Source organism: Doryrhamphus excisus, chromosome 19 (assembly GCF_030265055.1).
Source record: "Doryrhamphus excisus isolate RoL2022-K1 chromosome 19, RoL_Dexc_1.0, whole genome shotgun sequence".
Classification (NCBI taxonomy): Eukaryota; Metazoa; Chordata; class Actinopteri; order Syngnathiformes; family Syngnathidae; genus Doryrhamphus; species Doryrhamphus excisus.
This window is the reverse complement of record NC_080484.1, coordinates 4,420,001-4,437,414: the sequence shown is the minus strand read 5'-3', so window position 1 is coordinate 4,437,414 and position 17,414 is coordinate 4,420,001. Positions and strand designations below refer to the sequence as shown.

The 17,414-nt window shown below is 40.3% G+C and overlaps 1 protein-coding gene across 5 annotated transcripts in view; it reads right to left on the bottom strand.

The window, feature by feature from the left end:
• Positions 1 to 1,542: 1,542 nt before the first annotated feature.
• Positions 1,543 to 17,414, bottom strand: part of tpm2 (tropomyosin 2 (beta)) — a 20,755-nt gene continuing 4,883 nt past the window's right edge. The window contains exons 2-9 of one of the 5 annotated variants that reach the window (XM_058057274.1): positions 17,342 to 17,414; positions 14,292 to 14,425; positions 14,019 to 14,136; positions 12,577 to 12,647; positions 11,694 to 11,769; positions 10,499 to 10,561; positions 9,988 to 10,057; positions 1,543 to 1,640 (exon numbers count right to left, since the gene is read on the bottom strand). The exon at positions 17,342 to 17,414 is cut by the window's right edge and continues 53 nt beyond it. In XM_058057274.1, the coding sequence (XP_057913257.1) occupies positions 1,558 to 1,640; positions 9,988 to 10,057; positions 10,499 to 10,561; positions 11,694 to 11,769; positions 12,577 to 12,647; positions 14,019 to 14,136; positions 14,292 to 14,425; positions 17,342 to 17,414 (688 nt within the window). In that variant the 3' untranslated portion in view covers positions 1,543 to 1,557. Of the gene's footprint in view, positions 1,641 to 7,843; positions 8,158 to 9,987; positions 10,058 to 10,498; positions 10,562 to 11,693; positions 11,770 to 12,254; positions 12,331 to 12,576; positions 12,648 to 14,018; positions 14,137 to 14,291; positions 14,426 to 16,656; positions 17,023 to 17,341 lie in introns of those variants that run through there. The other 4 variants (XM_058057276.1, XM_058057273.1, XM_058057277.1 and 1 more) reach the window with 4 other exon arrangements.

Below are 17,414 nucleotides of genomic sequence, written 5' to 3'. Positions count from 1 at the left end.
TCAGGAAAATACATAAATGTAAACATATATGTTACATATGACCAATATTATATTTATTATCACTGTGTATACATATATACCATATGTTACCATGTTATCTACTACAGATATCATGTCATTTTTTGTTACCATAGCATGCTAACATTTGACCAATATATCCTTTCACAAGCTACAACTTGTATGTTTTGTGATAAAAACACATTAAGACCACTGTGTGCAGTGTAATAATAACACAAGACGAACGCCATATTGTACTCTGCACACATCATGTCATTTTTTTGTGACCATTAGCATGCTAACATTTGACCAATATATCCTTTCACAAGTTAGAACTTGTATGTTTTGTGACAAAAACAGATTAAGAACACTGTTGGACTCATGCAGTGTAATAATAACACAAGACGCACGCCATATTGTACTCTACACACATCATGTCATTTTTTGTTACCATTAGCATGCTAACATTTGACCAATATATCATCTCACAAGCTAGAACTTATATGTTTTGTGACAAAAACAGATTAAGAACACTGTTGGATTCAAGCAGTGTAATAATAACACAAGATGCACGCCATATTGTACTCTACACACATCATGTCATTTTTTTGTTTCCATTAGCATGCTAACATTTGACCAAGATATCCTTTCACAAGCTAGAACTTGTATGTTTTGTGATAAAAACATATTAAGACCACTGTGTGCAGTGTAATAATAACACAAGACAAACGCCATATTGTACTCTACACACATCATGTCAATTTTTTGTTACCTTTAACATGCTAACATTTGACCAATATATCCTTTCACAAGCTAGAACTTATATGTTTTGTGATAAAAACACATTAAGAACACTGTTGGACTCATGCAGTGTAATAATAACACGAGACGAACACCATATTGTACTCTACACACATCATCAAACATTTTTACCATTAGCTTGCTAACATTTGACCAATATATCCTTTCACAAGTTAGAACTTGTATGTTTTGTGATAAAAACACATTAAGAACACAGTGTGCAGTGTAATAATAACACAGGACAAACGCCATATTGTACTCTAACTAGAAAATTTTGGGGTACATTTTCGACGCTAACTGAAGAACATGCTAACCGGGGCGGACGCTAACCAAGGTTCCATTGTAAATGTTAAAAAGTAAAATAAATCAATGCTCAGATAATTCTGTTGCGGTATGTAAGCATTCTTTCCCAAAAGGCAATGCCAACTTTTCATTCCAGTCCATCACAGCCATAAGGCAGGTAGTGTATGTGAACATGTATTGTTGATCAAATATATATTGAATATATTGAAAGCTTGTCTTATACTCGGGCTGATTGCCTGTTATGTTATTATGTGACATAGATATTCACTATAAACCACAACGTGTATTTACAAGGATGTTTTTCATCAGACTTGACTATTGCTGGGGGAGAAATGAGTCAAATACCCAACAGGACATCACACAAGACTCCATATTTTTTTTAGTAAGTTCTCCATTGTGACAACACCCAGATGCATGATGAGACCGCATTCACTTATCATCTACTCCCAAAGACACCTACAGATTGTTGAGCTCCACAAGGGTTTGGTCCAACACCTGATACAGGTCTAGGTTTTCTTCTTTGGCTTGGGCCAGCTTCTCTGCAGGTGAAAAAGTACACATAAGTCACACACACAAGCCCACAAATAAAAGAACAAGGTACCATGGAGTATAATTCACATTAAAACAACAACTCAATACACAGTAAAACGTAGGACAACCATGGCTGGCGATGGAGGTGTGACTCTGTGGATGGTCAGGGGCTGGGTTGCATTGGGAAGGGGTTTATGCAGCTTTCAGACCTGCATTGCAAGGCTTAGTTATATTTAATTGCCGTATAAATACATGACGCAATAAACAATTCCTGTCTTTCACTTTACATGCATACCACTACTCGTTAAATGTTACGACAAGGTTGCTGGCCTTTTTTTGTAATAAGATACATTTCAAGCAAAACATTCACTTTGACACAAATGTAACTTTATATAGTTAGCCAAAATGGGTAAACACAATATAAACAACACAAAAAATGGTTGTTTTATGAAAATAACACCATGAATATGAATATTTACAAATTTCACATTTGCATTTTACATGCGCGTGTGCATGCGTTACGATTTCCCTTCAATGCGTACCCTCCTTCACGCAACACGGTGAGATGCCTCATCACTTCCTGGTTGCTGTGCAGCCTATATCCCCATGTGACAGATGCAGGCTGAGTTCTTATACAATACACTTCTGCCACCTTGTGGTCATTTTATTTTGGCTTAAAGCTGCATCAAACATGATCTCTTCTACTGTAGAGATACATCATCACCTCATTTGTACCTCTCGCAGGAAAAAATAACGTATTCGGTAATGTAAGAATGTAAGCCACCCCTGCGTTACACTCTTCATGTCCAGTGCGTTTTAGCGCTAGAGCAGGGATGGCTAACCCAGGGTTCTTTGCCAGTTTTCATGGCGCAACTATGAAGGCATGAAAGCCTATCAAAGTTTAGTTCATTATGGTATTTGCATGTGCGCTTTGCTTGGATTCATTACGGTAGTGTGCTCTTTGCTTGACTTTATTATGGTATTTTGGCGAGGATGCACATTGAATGAAAATAGCTCAAATCTTCCCAGTCAGATCGCAATCTTTCGAGGAAATTATTTGTCCAATTCGCCCTCAAAGTGGGTCATCAGGACCACATTATCTGCAAACATCAGAAACAAGATCCTAAAGCCCTCAAACTGGACCCCCACAACGCCATGGCTGGGGCCCATAAATATTAGAAACTAAACTAGAAAATTCCCGCGGAAATTTTGATGGACTGGCCACCTGTGCTGTGAACCTCGGGCCCGGTGGGCCAACGGCTACCGCGGTAGCACCTAGCAAGAAAGCCTCAAGAACCGAAAAAGTTGATGCAGTCCCATAGTGTCCCCACATCATGCCAAGTGTGTAATTGCCTTTAAACTTGAGTAAATTAGCTTAAATGCTAACATGCTAACAATCATTATGCTAGCACCTAGCAACAGAGCATCAAGTTGAGAAAGTGCCAAGGTTGTCCTATAACCTCCCCACATCATGTCATGTGTGTATTTGCCTTTAAACGTGAGTAAATTAGCTTAAATGCTAACATGCTTACAATCATCATGCTAGCACCTAGCAAGAGAGCCTCAAGTTTAGAAAGTGCCAAGGTTGTCCTATAACCTCCCTACACCATGCCATATGTGTATTTGACTGAAGACATGAGTAAATTAGCTTAAATGCTAACATGCTAACGGCTACCATGCTAGCACCTAGCAAGAGAGCATCAAGTTCAGAAAGTGCCAAGGTTGTCCTATAACCTCCCTACATCATGTCATGTGTATATTTTCCTTTAGACATGAGTAAATTAGCTTAAATGCTAACATGCTAACGGCTACCATGCTAGCACCTAGCAAGAGGGCCTCAAGTTTAGAAAGTGCCAAGGTTGTCCTATAACCTCCCTACATCATGCCATGTGTGTATTTGCCTTTAGACATGAGTAAATTAGCTTAAATGCTAACATGCTAATGGCTACCATGCTAGCACCTAGCAAGAGGGCCTAGCAACATAGCATCAAGTCTTGAAAGTTGCCAGGCACTGCTGTGGTGTCTCTACATGTCATGTGTTGTTTTCCAATTGACAGCAGCACTTGCATTGCCATGGAGGACTAAAGAGCAGAGAGTTTATGGCATGCGGGTCGATACAGAACTATCGATTCCTGACATGATGATAACACAGCTTATTGCTGTATCATGGATTCTATAAAAATGTTGATATTTTGATACTTTGGTCTTTGAGGTGCCTGGAGTCATTGTGCTTAATTAGAAAAATCTAACTTTTAAAATCTACACAATAAATGAGCTGTATGGTATCAGCTGGGAAGGGAATCATTGGAATCGCACATGTCAAGAAAAGGGGGTTTTTGAAGGGAGGGGCTGTGAGGAGGAGGAGGTGGTGGCCATGGCAGTGAATGAGCTCAGAGGGCTGAATCGCTCATGTCGAACAGAAGCTTCTTACGGCCAAACGATTCGAGATATCGACACCACGAGATGACCGTGACCGGCCCGAGGGTCGGGGCTTCGCATAGATCTGCTCGTTTTGCATATCGGTTGAGAAACGACCGCAAGATGACGAGTTGAAAACACAGAAAATTAAAGGTTTGGAGAAAGAAAAAGACGGCGTCTTTAACATGGGAGTGAATGGGAGAAATGCCGGCGCTCTTCTCGCTTCTGAGGGCCCAGAAGGCAATCCGTACATCTCTCAGACATAAGAGTGACATTTTTGGAAAGGGGACAAGATTTCCTACGTTTTCACCAAATTAAATCGAGCTGGCTAAAACGGTGTGGCCAGGAAGAGGAGTTGTTTGCAAAGCCAAAAAGTTTTCTCTTCGTCTCCCCTGCCACAGTGGAGTCAGAGTGGGAGACGCTGCAACTGCGCACACCTCCTTCTGACGAAGATAGAGGGAAAACTAAACATCCTACGACAAAACTAATTAGCCACAGAGAGAGTAGAGAAGTTTATCTCAAAAATGAGCCGTCAATCACGTTTCTACGTGGCCGTATGGCTGAGCTACAAGGCTGTGAAAAAGTCTGTAAATTCTCGCTTTTTCACTGGCATGAGCTCTTCTAAAAATAGAATAGGGTGTCCCTAATATAGTGGCGGATTGTTTTTTCTATCGCGAATACCGTCGCCATGGTTACACAAACCGTTCCAAAAAATGAATACCGCTGTAGTCCCGAGCGCCACGTTTCCGGCGGTGTAACATGTGTGGGGGTCCTTCTTGTGGTTTCGGCCGCATTACGCGCGCAAAAAGTGGAAGATTAAGATATAAGAATAAAAATAATTATAACTAAACAGCAATAACAATATGGGCTGGCTCAGTAGCCAGCCCATAGACTGCTACTGCAAGTAGCAGTCTATGGGCTGGCTACTGGGCCAGTCCATAACTAGAAAATTCCCGCGGAAATTTTGATGGACTGGCCACCTGTGCTGTGAACCTCGGGCCCGGTGGGCCAACGGCTACTGCGGTAGCACCTAGCAAGAACGCCTCAAGTACGGAAAAAGTTGATGCAGTCCCATAGTGTCCCCACATCATGCCAAGTGTGTAATTGCCTTTAAACTTGAGTAAATTAGCTTAAATGCTAACATGCTAACGGCTACATGCTAGCACCTAGCAAGAGAGCATCAAGTTTAGAAAGTGCCAAGGTTGTCCTATAACCTCCCTACATCATGCCATGTGTGTATTTGCCTTTAAACTTGAGTACATTAGCTTAAATGCTAACATGCTAACAGTTATCATGCTAGCACCTAGCAAGAGAGCCTCAAGTTTAGAAAGTGCTGAGGTTGTCCTATAACCTCCCTACATCATGCCATGTGTGTATTTGCCTTTAGACATGAGTAAATTAGCTTAAATGCTAACATGCTAACATGCTAGCACCTAGCAAGACAGCCTTAAGTTTAGAAAGTGGCAAGGATGTCCTATGACGTCCCTGCATCATGCATTTGTGTATTTGCCTTTAAACGTGAGCAAATTAGCTTAAATGCTAACATGCTAACAGTTATCATGCTAGCACCTAGCAAGAGAGTCCCAAGTTTAGAAAGTGCCAAGGTTGTCCTATCACCTCCCTACATCATGCCATGTGTGTATTTGCCTTTAAACGTGAGTAAATGAGCTTAAATGCTAACATGCTAACAATTATTATGCTAGCACCTAGCAAGAGAGCCTCATGTTTAGAAAGTGCCAAGGTTGTCCTATAACCTCCCTACATCATGCCATGTGTGTATTTGTCTTTAGACATGAGTAAATTAGCTTAAATGCGAACATGCTAACGGCTACCATGCTAGCACCTAGCAAGAGAGCATCAAATTGAGAAAGTGCCAAGGTTGTCCTATAACCTCCCCACATCATGTCATGTGTTTATTTGCCTTTAAACGTGAGTATATTAGCTTAAATGCTAACATGCTAACAATGATTATGCTAGCACCTAGCAAGAGAGCCTCAAGTTTAGAAAGTGCCAAGGTTGTCTTATAACCTCCCTACACCATGCCATATGTGTATCTGCCTGAAGACATGAGTAAATTAGCTTAAATGCTAACATGCTAACGGCTACCATGCTAGCACCTAGCAAGAGAGCATCAAGTTGAGAAAGTGCCAAGGTTGTCCTATAACCTCCCCACATCATGTCATGTGTGTATTTGCCTTTAAACGTGAGTAAATTAGCTTAAATGCTAACATGCTAACAATCATTATGCTAGCACCTAGCAAGAGAGCCTCAAGTTTAGAAAGTGCCAAGGTTGTCCTATAACCTCCCTACACCATGCCATATGTGTATTTGCCTTTAGACATGACTAAATTAGCTTAAATGCTAACATGCTAACGGCTACCATGCTAGCACCTAGCAAGAGAGCCTCAAGTTTAGAAACTGCTAAGGTTGTCCTATAACCTCCCTACATCAAGCCATGTGTGCAATTGCCTTTAAACGTGAGAAAATTAGCTTAAATGCTAACATGCTAACGGGTCCATGCTAGCACCTAGCAAGAGAGCCTCAAGTTTAGAAACTGCCAAGGTTGTCCTAGAACCTCCCTGCATCATGCCATGGGTGTATTTGCCTTTAAACATGAGTAAATTAGCTTAAATGCTAACATGCTAACATGCTAACAATTAGCATTTAGCCACAGAGAGAGTTCAGAAGTTTATCTAAAAAATGAGCCATCAACCACGTTTCTACGTGGCCGTATGGCTGAGCTACAAGGCTGTGAAATGTCTGTAAATTCTCGTTTTCTCTGGAATGCGGCTGTTCTAAAAATAGAATTCTGTACCTAATCAACTGGCCCATTTTTGAACGTTTCGGTTAATAGCGTCGCCATGGTTACACAAAACGTTCCAAAAAATAAATACCGCTGTAGTCCCGAGCGTCACGATTCCGACGGTGTAACATGTGTGGGGGTCCTTCTTGCGGTTTTGGCCGCATTACGCGCAAAAAAAGTGGAAGATTAAGATATAAGAATAATAAAAATTGGTAAACACCACAAGGAATAACAATATGGGCTGGCTCAGTAGCCAGCCCATAGACTGCTACTGCAAGTAGCAGTCTATGGGCTGGCTACTGGGCCAGTCCATAATTAGTGGGGGATCAGTGAGGGACACAATCCAAGTCCACAAAGCTGATTTAGCCCGTTTGGGCAAAGTCCTCGCACCTTAGTGTGTAGTGTGGTCCCCTGTTCCACCACCAGGAGGAACCGAGGTTCGACTAAAGGTCATCTCTTCTCTCCAGCACTCTGGAATCGACTTTCCAAGGGAGGCTGAGCAGTTGGAACACACCCTATAGTAACCCTCCTTGAAAAGGCGGACCAGGGGGACCAACACAATGATCCAGAGTTTCCCGACTTCCATACAAAGTTGAAAAGACGGATCTACCAATACAGAGTTTTTTGATTACCTCCCCCCAGTGGGGCTTCAGGTGGGGCTGGGAGGGCAGCTCGGGTCTCTCACGTAGGATGAGCTTCATGATTTGGTGCCCCCCCCCCGCCTGGCTCTGATTTGTTCTACTGTAGTACCTGGGATACCTCAGCCACTGTGATGGACATGTCCTCATCCGTGCCCTCAGTCTCTGCTTCCTCTATGGAAGGTATGTCCGTGGGATTGAGAAGCGCCCTACTTCACAACTATAGTCCAATATAGTCGGCTAATCAGATTTGTTGAAGTAAATCTTATTTATTTGCTGGGGAGTTAAAGGAAGTTCAGTAGTAGACAGGAAGTTTAGAAAGGCTGAAGAAAATTGGAGGAAAAAAGAAATGTAGAGGGTTGAAATAGATTTATTACAATGCAGTGCGGCAAGTAAACATTTCCACAGTGAAAATAAGGTAGAGAGTTGCTAGCTCAGCAAAACACACTGCAATGAAAGCAAATCTAGCTCGGAGAGAACACCACACTGTGGTGGCAGGGTGTGATCTGCTAAGAAGTTGGTGGCTGATCATTCCACAGTAGAACAGCGGCAGGCAAGCAGAGAAGAAGCAGGAGGAAAGCTGCTACAGAGTGGTCATGTCATTGAGAGCCAGGTCCAGCTCCTCACTGAGAGCCTTGCCCTTTAGTTTCTGAGCATAGACTTCATCTACGGGAGGACACACACATGGACAGAGATGGAACACACACAAAAACAAGGGGGGGGGGGGGGTAGCAAACTTGGGACACATCTAGAGGAGAGGTCCTATAGAATAATCTAAAAGTGCTCTTCTAAAAACCTTGTAAAGGCCACACGGTGGACGAGTGGTTAGCATGTAGGCCACACAGTCAGGAGATTTGGGTTCCATTCAAAACAGTCCAGACTGTCCATAGGTATGAATGTGAGTGTGAATGGGTCTTTGTCTATATGATACAGGGTGTACCCCGCCTCTCGCCCAGGGACAGCTGGGATAGGCTCCAGCATCCCTGTGACCCTCGTGAGGATAAGCGACATTGAAAATGGATGAAGGTACCTCTAGTTGTGCCAGGCATTAAAATGAACAAGACACTGAAGAAAGAAGGATGGTCTAATCATATTTCCTATGCCTGCATATACAGTGTATATGGTTTATATAGTTACAGTGTCTATGGTTTATATAGTTACAGTGTCTATGGTTTATATAGTACAGTGTCTATAGTTTATATAGTTACAGTGTCTATGGTTTATATAGTTACAGTGTCTATGGTTTATATAGTACAGTGTCTATGGTTTATATAGTTACAGTGTCTTTGGTTTATATAGTACAGTGTCTATGGTTTATATAGTTACAGTGTCTATGGTTTATATAGTTACAGTGTCTATGGTTTATATAGTACAGTGTCTATGGTTTATATAGTTACAGTGTCTATGGTTTATATAGTACAGTGTCTATAGTTTATATAGTTACAGTGTCTATGGTTTATATAGTTACAGTGTCTATGGTTTATATAGTTACAGTGTCTATGGTTTATATAGTACAGTGTCTATAGTTTATATAGTTACAGTGTCTTTGGTTTATATAGTACAGTGTGTATGGTTTATATAGTAGATTTATACACAGTGTACAGCAGGGGTGGGCAAATATTTTGACTTGTGGGCCGTGTTGAGTTAACAAAATTGTCCGGGGGGCATAATATAAAATAATTTTAACACACACACAATTTTATGCTTATAATTATCCTTGAATTATTTGTGTAATTTTATCTGTAAAAGTGTTATACCATCAGCTATAACGTATAGCTATAGTCAAACTATGAAATTTAATCTTAGTTTTTTTGTTTTTTTTCCTAAATAAGACATCCGACTTGCAAGTAATGTTGCCAGTTTGTATGTTAAAAGTTGAACGGGCCGGATTCAAACGCTTGGTGGGCCGCGTGTGGCCCCAGGGCCTTAGTTTGCCCACCCCTGGTGTACAAGAATCAATCGCCAATTTGCGGTTTGAATTTCACGGCTTTGCTCTATCATGTTCTTTCCAAAATATATTCATACATCATACTGTTTTGTGATTCAATACGGCCTATTATTAGTAATATAATATGCATATTTAATATTTTTTGCCTAAATGAAGCATTTTAAAGCAAAACATGGCTAAATGACACAAAATGCAAATATAATGCATTACTATACCTAGGATATTAGGTAAAAGGAATGTAAAGTGGACTATAGGGGTGCTATTTCATGTGTAGAGGGCTCTAAGAATACAAAAAAACGTATTTATAAACGGGTTTTCTATGCTTTACATGAAGAAATTTTCCATTTATAAATAAGAAATCCTACTCCTACTGGAAATGTACTGTAGGGATTACTGTATATTTTTGAAGTAGTATGATGTACAGTGTATATAGTGTAGTGTGTAGTGTCTATACCGTATACTTTATGTCACATATGGTGTAAATGTGGGCTTCTCTGTCCACATGTCTGGCATTAGTGTAAATGTAGAAGAAGACAATAAGTGAATACCTTCCAGATCATCAATGGTTTTCTCCAGCTTGGCCACAGACCGTTCTGCAAACTCTGCTCGGGTCTCCGCCTGGAACAAATATACACGTACACTGTGTAAAAATATCCACAATTAGCCAATTACAATCCACACACAATTACATCCATTACACCATTCATTCATCAATCCTAGAATGAGTGGTGCTGGAGGCTCTACAATGTATTTTCGGAATTGTGGAATTTCTAACAGTAAGTACGTATATGCACTACATTTTATGCTTTATTTATCATATTCATGTTTTATTTCCCTCCCATGGATCCTAACCAGGATGCCAACACTCACCATTACCCGTCAAGTGTTTTTTATTTTGGGGGGGGGGTTCAAGCCTTTTAATGTCCTCTCATTGGCATTATCGGCATAGGCCGATCACCTGCTTTCCGCGGAAATCGTTGGCCGCATCCATCATTTTCAGTGAGATGAATACGTATGAGAATGATCATCTAAGAGATCCTGTATAAGAGAGATACTCACCTCTTTAAGTTTGTCGGTAAGAAGTTTAATTTCCTCTTCGTATTTGTCCTCCTTTTGTGAGTACTGAAAGAAAAAAAAGTTTCAAATAGTAAACATCCAAAATATGTTAACAGTTGTCTGTGTTTTCTGACATTTGCTTTTTTTGGCTCAAATTTTGGACTTTTTATTGTGGACGTGAGAGCAGGGGTGTCCAAACGTTTTTTAGCCACATCGTGAAAAATGAAAGGATGCAACTTTTGTAAACCAACGCATTTAGTTTTGCATTTCAGTTTTGTCATACCGGTGAAAAAAATCTATTATTAGTATTAATTTCACTCATTTTTATTGTTTTTTTTTGTTTGTGTGGGTTTTTTTCAAAATATTTCAACTTTCTTCTTAAATAATCTTTTCTTCTTGTAATATTATGAATTTATTTCCATTTATTCCCAATTTTTCATGAATATTTAAACAGTAGGCTACTACCTAAATGACATTTTCCTCATAATATTATCAGTTTCTTAAAATTGTGATTTTTTTTCTTTTTTTTTGCTAGATAGATTAGATTAGATAGAGTTTTCTCATCATATTTAAACTTTATTCTGATAAAATGATTCAATTTATGATGTTGTCGTTTTTTTAGTTTCCAACTATTTCAACTTTCTTCTTGTAAATTTAATTCTCATAATATTATGACTTAATTCCCATAATATTAAAACTTATTCCCCAAGGTAATTTTTATGATTTATGATTTTTTATTTTTACATTATTATGACTTAAAAAAATGTTAACTAAGGATGTCCGATAATTATCGGTACAATTATCAGCATAAATATGCAATATCGGTATCAGATATTTTCCCGATCATGAAAACCGATATTAAAAAACTGCTGTATACAACACATACTGTATGTGTTCATTCACCACAGGACATATGTTATGTTACACAGATCGGTATCAGTATCAGCTGATATCGGTATCGGAAATTGAGAGTTGGACAAGTTGAGTTGGATTTTGACTTCTTGTGAAATTACTGCCGGCTTTCCCAATGTTGTTATGTTTTAGTTTTCTTGTGAAATTCTATTTTTAGAATGTACAGTTGGCCAATAAAAAAATTGCAGCGGGTCATATTAGCTCCCCGGGTCACACTTTGGACACCCTTGCCTTCCAGAAACACTCCAAGTACCAGTGAGTATCATCTGAAGGACATCTTCTCTACCTTTTCAGCTTGAGCTTCCAATGACTTCAAGTTGTTGGTGACATTTTTCAATTCTTCCTCAAGGTCACCGGATTTACTAAGCAGAAACAAAGCAGGGGGAGAGAAAAAGGAGGGAGGTACAAGAGGACAAAGTCATCCAGCGTGAACATCATGCAGAAGGAAAAGCTAGCATCAAAAGGTCAGAGGTGAGATAGAGAAGGTGGGGAAGCAAAACAGCTGATGACATGGTCCACAGATTTAAATGACGTGTATTCAAATTCATTCATTGCTTGTTTTTCAAACCAAAAACAACTACAATTCTGTCATAATAAGCATGTCAAATGTCTATGTATGTGTACATATATACGTATATATTACATACATATATAGTGTACACTGTATACATATATATTACGTATTATTGTGTGAATGCAATGACATCTAAATAAATGACCTTGAAGGACATGCCATCATGTGTGCAGGTAAGATGGAGAAAGGTAAAGCAGTGTTGCTTCAGGAGCAGAGGGCAACAGGTCAGAATGAGACGTTGGTCCAGGTCTTGGTGGCAGAGTACGTAAATACCTCTTCCTCTCCGCACATCATAGATTTCACATTCTGGTCCATTAAGGCCAGCTCCTCTTCCAGCTCCCTCACTCGTCTGCAGGGGTTAGTCCATTGCCAGGGGTTTTGGGGTAAAGGGGGGAGAGGGAAAAAAAACATCCCATGGTGGTGGTTGGTGGTGTATTCAGGCATGCATTAGAGACATTAGAGCAAAAAACATGTGATGAAAGTGTGTGTTACTCCTCGCAGGAAGTTGCTGCACAGGAAAAACATGCACTGATGTTACGGGTGAAATGATGACATGATTGTTCAATTCCGTTTCGCATCTCTAGTGTCCACTTACGCCTCGGCCACCTCGGCACGCTCCTCCGAACGCTCCAGATCGCCCTCCAGAATGACCAGTTTACGTGCCACCTGCAGACATGTTTATTTAGTTGTTGGCTGGTTTTTCAAATGGATGAATAGCAACTCATCTTCCTGGGGTGCAGCACGCAAAGCAACAACACAACATCAAACTCAACAACAGAGTCAGGTTTGAACTTTTTGGATGAAAACAGTGGATTGGGGAGATCTGCTAACGACCTCACGTTCTGAACTTGGCCTGCCAGATCCCCGTACCTCACTCTATGTGACTTCTTAATGTGGGGGTGTGATAAAGAACCATGAGAGGAAAGATCCAATAACAGCTGCAATTGGGAAGAATTCTCATATTGGCTTGATGTTGTCCATGCTGGCGGTGGTGGCCATATTGATCATTTCACCTTGTAAGCCATGCGCATTTATCTCAAGCCTATCCCAGATGTCTTCAGGCAAGAGGCAGGGTACACCCTGGACTGGTGGCCAGCCAATCACAGGGCACATATAGACAAACAACCATTCACACTCACATTCATACCTATGGACAATTTGGAGTCGCCAATTAACCTAGCATGTTTTTGGAATGTGGGAGGAAACCGGAGAAAATCCACGCATGTGGGGAGAACATGCAAACTCCACACAGAGATGGCAGAGGGTGGAATTGAACTCAGGTCTCCTAGCTGTGAGGTCTGCACGCTAAACACTTGATCGCCGTGCAGCCGGATTCGTCATTTTCTGTCAGATATTCACATTGTCATGATCTCTTGATGACAAAGGCCAAAAAACGTTCTCTCGTTGAACATGGTGGGATTGTTGAGCTGGAGTTTGGATGCAGCAAGACAGTCATTTGAAGATCCTGAGACCCTCCCAAAAAATGTCACCAGCCCTGAGCTGGAGCACCCAATTGGCTGTCCATCAAGACTCAGGACAATCCTCAGCTCCAAAGAAGGTTATTACTGGTGTCAACTGCAAATGTCCTGTTATGGAGATTGCAGGAGAGCACCAAAGAATGGGACATTGAAAGGTGGAAAAAAAAGTTTTATTCTTTGATGAGGAAAAAATGATGGCTTCCAACGTTACTGGCATGGCAAGGAGATCCCACCTGAGATCTTTCTCTCTCACACACCTGCTGCCAAAGGCCAGATTGTACTCCATGCCTTTCTCGTCCAACGTGTTAGCCCTCTGTGTCCGAGCTTTCTGGCTTTTAGTACCCTTTGTAAGTAAATGCCCATTTTGTATTCCTCCTTGTCTTACTGCCTGCTAGCTGTTTTTTTAAGTTTTGGACTCTGCATAGCTCAGTTTTGGTTCTAGTTTTTTACCTTGTTGTGCGGTTCCCTACCGTGGACCCTCTTTATTAATAAATATTTTTGTTAATAATAGTTTTGGGTCCCTTCGTGACAACGTTACCAATACGCAAATATATCGTACCTCTTCATATTTGCGATCAGCTTCTTCAGCAATATGTTTGGCCTCTTTTAGCTGCATCTCTTGGATCTCCATCTTCTCCCCATCCTTGCCGGCCCTGTTCTCAATCACCTTCATTCCTCTGAATGTCAACAGAAATCATTTGTGATGTGATTTTTCTAAATACAATACTGGATGAAAAAACAACAAGCTGAAATCTGGCTGAGGGCACACGCAACACAGCCTGGGGAATCAATTCAATGAGCATGAACCTACTCAAATGGGGAAGCATTTCACCTCTCACTCTCATCGGCCGCCTTCTCAGCCTCCTCCAGCTTCTGAAGAGCAGTGGCCAGTCGCTCCTGAGCTCGGTCCAACTCCTCCTCCACCAGCTGGATGCGTCTGTTCAGAGATGCCACCTCGGCCTCAGCCTATCGAGACATACAAAAACTATATCTCAATTTACTGAGTACAAGCAGTACCGGATTCCAGCTGCGTAAAGTAGCCTTGCCTAGCTTTCCTAGCCTAGCTTTCCTGTGCCTGCCTGAAGAAGAAGGCTTGAGATTTGAAAGTGGTTCTTGTACAGTAAATAAGTGAGCACTGCCTTATAATAACATGCATATCAGCTCTGGTTCAACATTATTTGAACCATAGGTGCCGTGGTGTATAAACATTGCGTATACACATATATAGTGCATTGGCACACCTCACTCACTAGCACAGTTGATAACTCTGGCTTTTAGCTTGATGGCTAGCGCTCTCGCCTCTCTTCTCTGTGGACCCTGGGCTGGGCCAGGCGTAGTGTATATATATATATATATATATATATATATATAAACAGACATTACATCCTCTTGGAAGACAAGTTCTAACGATAAAAGAATAGAGAACAGGCTGAATAGGAGTAAGCTATGCTAACACAATGGGTAGTCAGCTACAAGAAAAATAAACATGAACAGAAAAGGTGTCCAGTGTTTATGTAACATAAACAGTTTGTTCATTTATAAGTCGCTCTGGAGTATAAGTTGCAGGAACAGCCAACCTAAGAAAAAAAGTGTGACTTGTAGTCCGGAAAATACGGTATTATATTATATATATATATATACATAGTGTATATTGCATATAGACAGTATACACAGTATACATAGCATAAACAGTACAGTGGAACCTTTGTTAGCGTCCTTCCCGGTTAGCATGTTTTTCGGTTAAAAAAAAAAAAGTTTGTGTGCATTCAACGGTTAGCACACAACATGGCGTGGGCCTTGTTGTGTTACTAATAGACTGCATGAGTCCATCTGTGTTGTTAATGTATTGTTTATAACCAAATGTCCTTGTTAGCATCCTATTAGCTTGCCACAACAGTGGGTCCTTGGTTAACGTCGGTCCTTACTCTTTTGATTAATTTAAAGCAAGCAAAGGCTGGCTGGAAATGAATATGAATAGAGTAACATATTAAAAAAAGGCGAATGGCCTCCAAGCATACTTATATTATGCTATAATAATAATTTAAAATATAGTAATAATAATGACAATATTATTACATGTAAAACTGTAATTATTGTCTATAAAATGCGTTTACTGTTAAAATTAGATTTTATGAGAAAAGTTGTTTCAGTTAGAGTTCGTCTTGGTTTGAGTCGACCTTCTGGAACGGATAAATAATGCTAACCAAGGCACCACTGTACAAAGAAATAGGGACCGGGAGTCAGTTTCTTTGCACCGTCGATGATGTCGTCAGCACTTGACTCTCGAAAATGGTAACACAAAACATGTTTTATAGAATGTTCATAAGATTCTTCAATTAAGGTAAAATCTTTCAATGTTAATTTATCGCATTCATCATTTATATGCATTTCAAATTGATTTCGGCATGGAAAACTATAATGGTAAAACCCTAAAAGCAGGTTTTGTGTTAACATGTTTGACTTTCTGGAAAGGATGAATTGGATTAACATTATTTCTTATGAGAAAAGGTGATTTGTTGAGCGAGTCAGACATTGTGGAACGGATTCACGGCAATAAACCAAGCGCCACTGTATACGAAATGACAGAACAGACTAATAAGGCATTATTATGATGATGCTATGTCACTGCTGGAGTTGACCAGTGTGTTTATTTGCATCCTACACCAAGCAACCTCAACATCCAAGGTTTAAAGCTCATTTTTCCCTCACAGCCACTCTGCTCTGTACTATGTAAATACAATGTAAATAGCTTAAATACAATATACATACAGAATAGCGTCTATACATACTCGTACTAACATTGAGTTTAACTTTGACTAAAGCAATAACAACAACTTACCTTGGAATGTAAAAGCAATGCGGTATTCGAGTGATTCACAGACAATACTACATAAATACAACTTTAGAAATGTTTTAACGTCAGAAGTTTTGTATTTGTTTGATAAGTGACCCGGAAAATATGCTTCCGGTAAAATATACTTCCGGTCAAAATGGCGACCTTCATTTTTGAGTTGTAATTCATAGATTAGTTGATCTAAATTGTTTTTGTACGTTTGTAATTTGGAGAATAGTTGAACGAATTTATTTTTCTACGTTTGTAGTTACTTTGTAGAAAAGTTGATAGAAGTTATTCGTCCATGTTTGACGTCTGGTAGTAGCCTAGCAAGGGTCTATTGAGAAATAGTTTGTGTGATTACCGCCCGTCTGGCCTGGTTCTCGGTGTCCACCTGTCGAAGCAACATCTCGGCTCTGTCCTCCGCCTCATAAGCCACTTGCTGTAACATTACTATCTTTCTTCTTACTGCATCAATGGACGCCAACGTCGCCATTCTGCTTCGCCTCCGCTTGTCACAGTGTTGTCACGGTTACCCTGGCAACAGCGTCACGTGCTACGACACGCACCTTGCTTTATTCCATCTCGAAACCTAAAAAGAAATCTATAAAGACCATCGCTAAGACCACTGTTTTTGTTTGTTTGTCAATAAATGTAACTAACACATCAATAATTCCACTAATCTGACAATTATTCATCTACCCTCAAAACACTGATTACACTGATATTTGTATGGATATAGATGAGCGACATTTGATATATAATATAAAGATGTGAAATGTAGATGTTATTACAGACAGCATTCATGTTGGCTAAAATAGATGACATTTGACTGAAATGTGTAGCGTAAGCAGGAGCATGAGGCATTTTAATCCCATTTAAGATGCAGCTGCTAGCAGAGCCGATCTGTGCGCTTGCGGCTTGACACTGGAACTGATCATATGAAAGCAGCAAGCTGTTGAAGGTCAAGTGTTTTTATGGAAGATCCATGGGAACACAACCGTGCTGAAACGCCAACACTGTATGCCGCGTGCTTTGACACGACTTACATCTGCTGCCTTTTTCTCAGCCTGCTCCAGTTTCTCCTGAGCATCCTTCAACGACTCCGAGTACTTGTCCAGC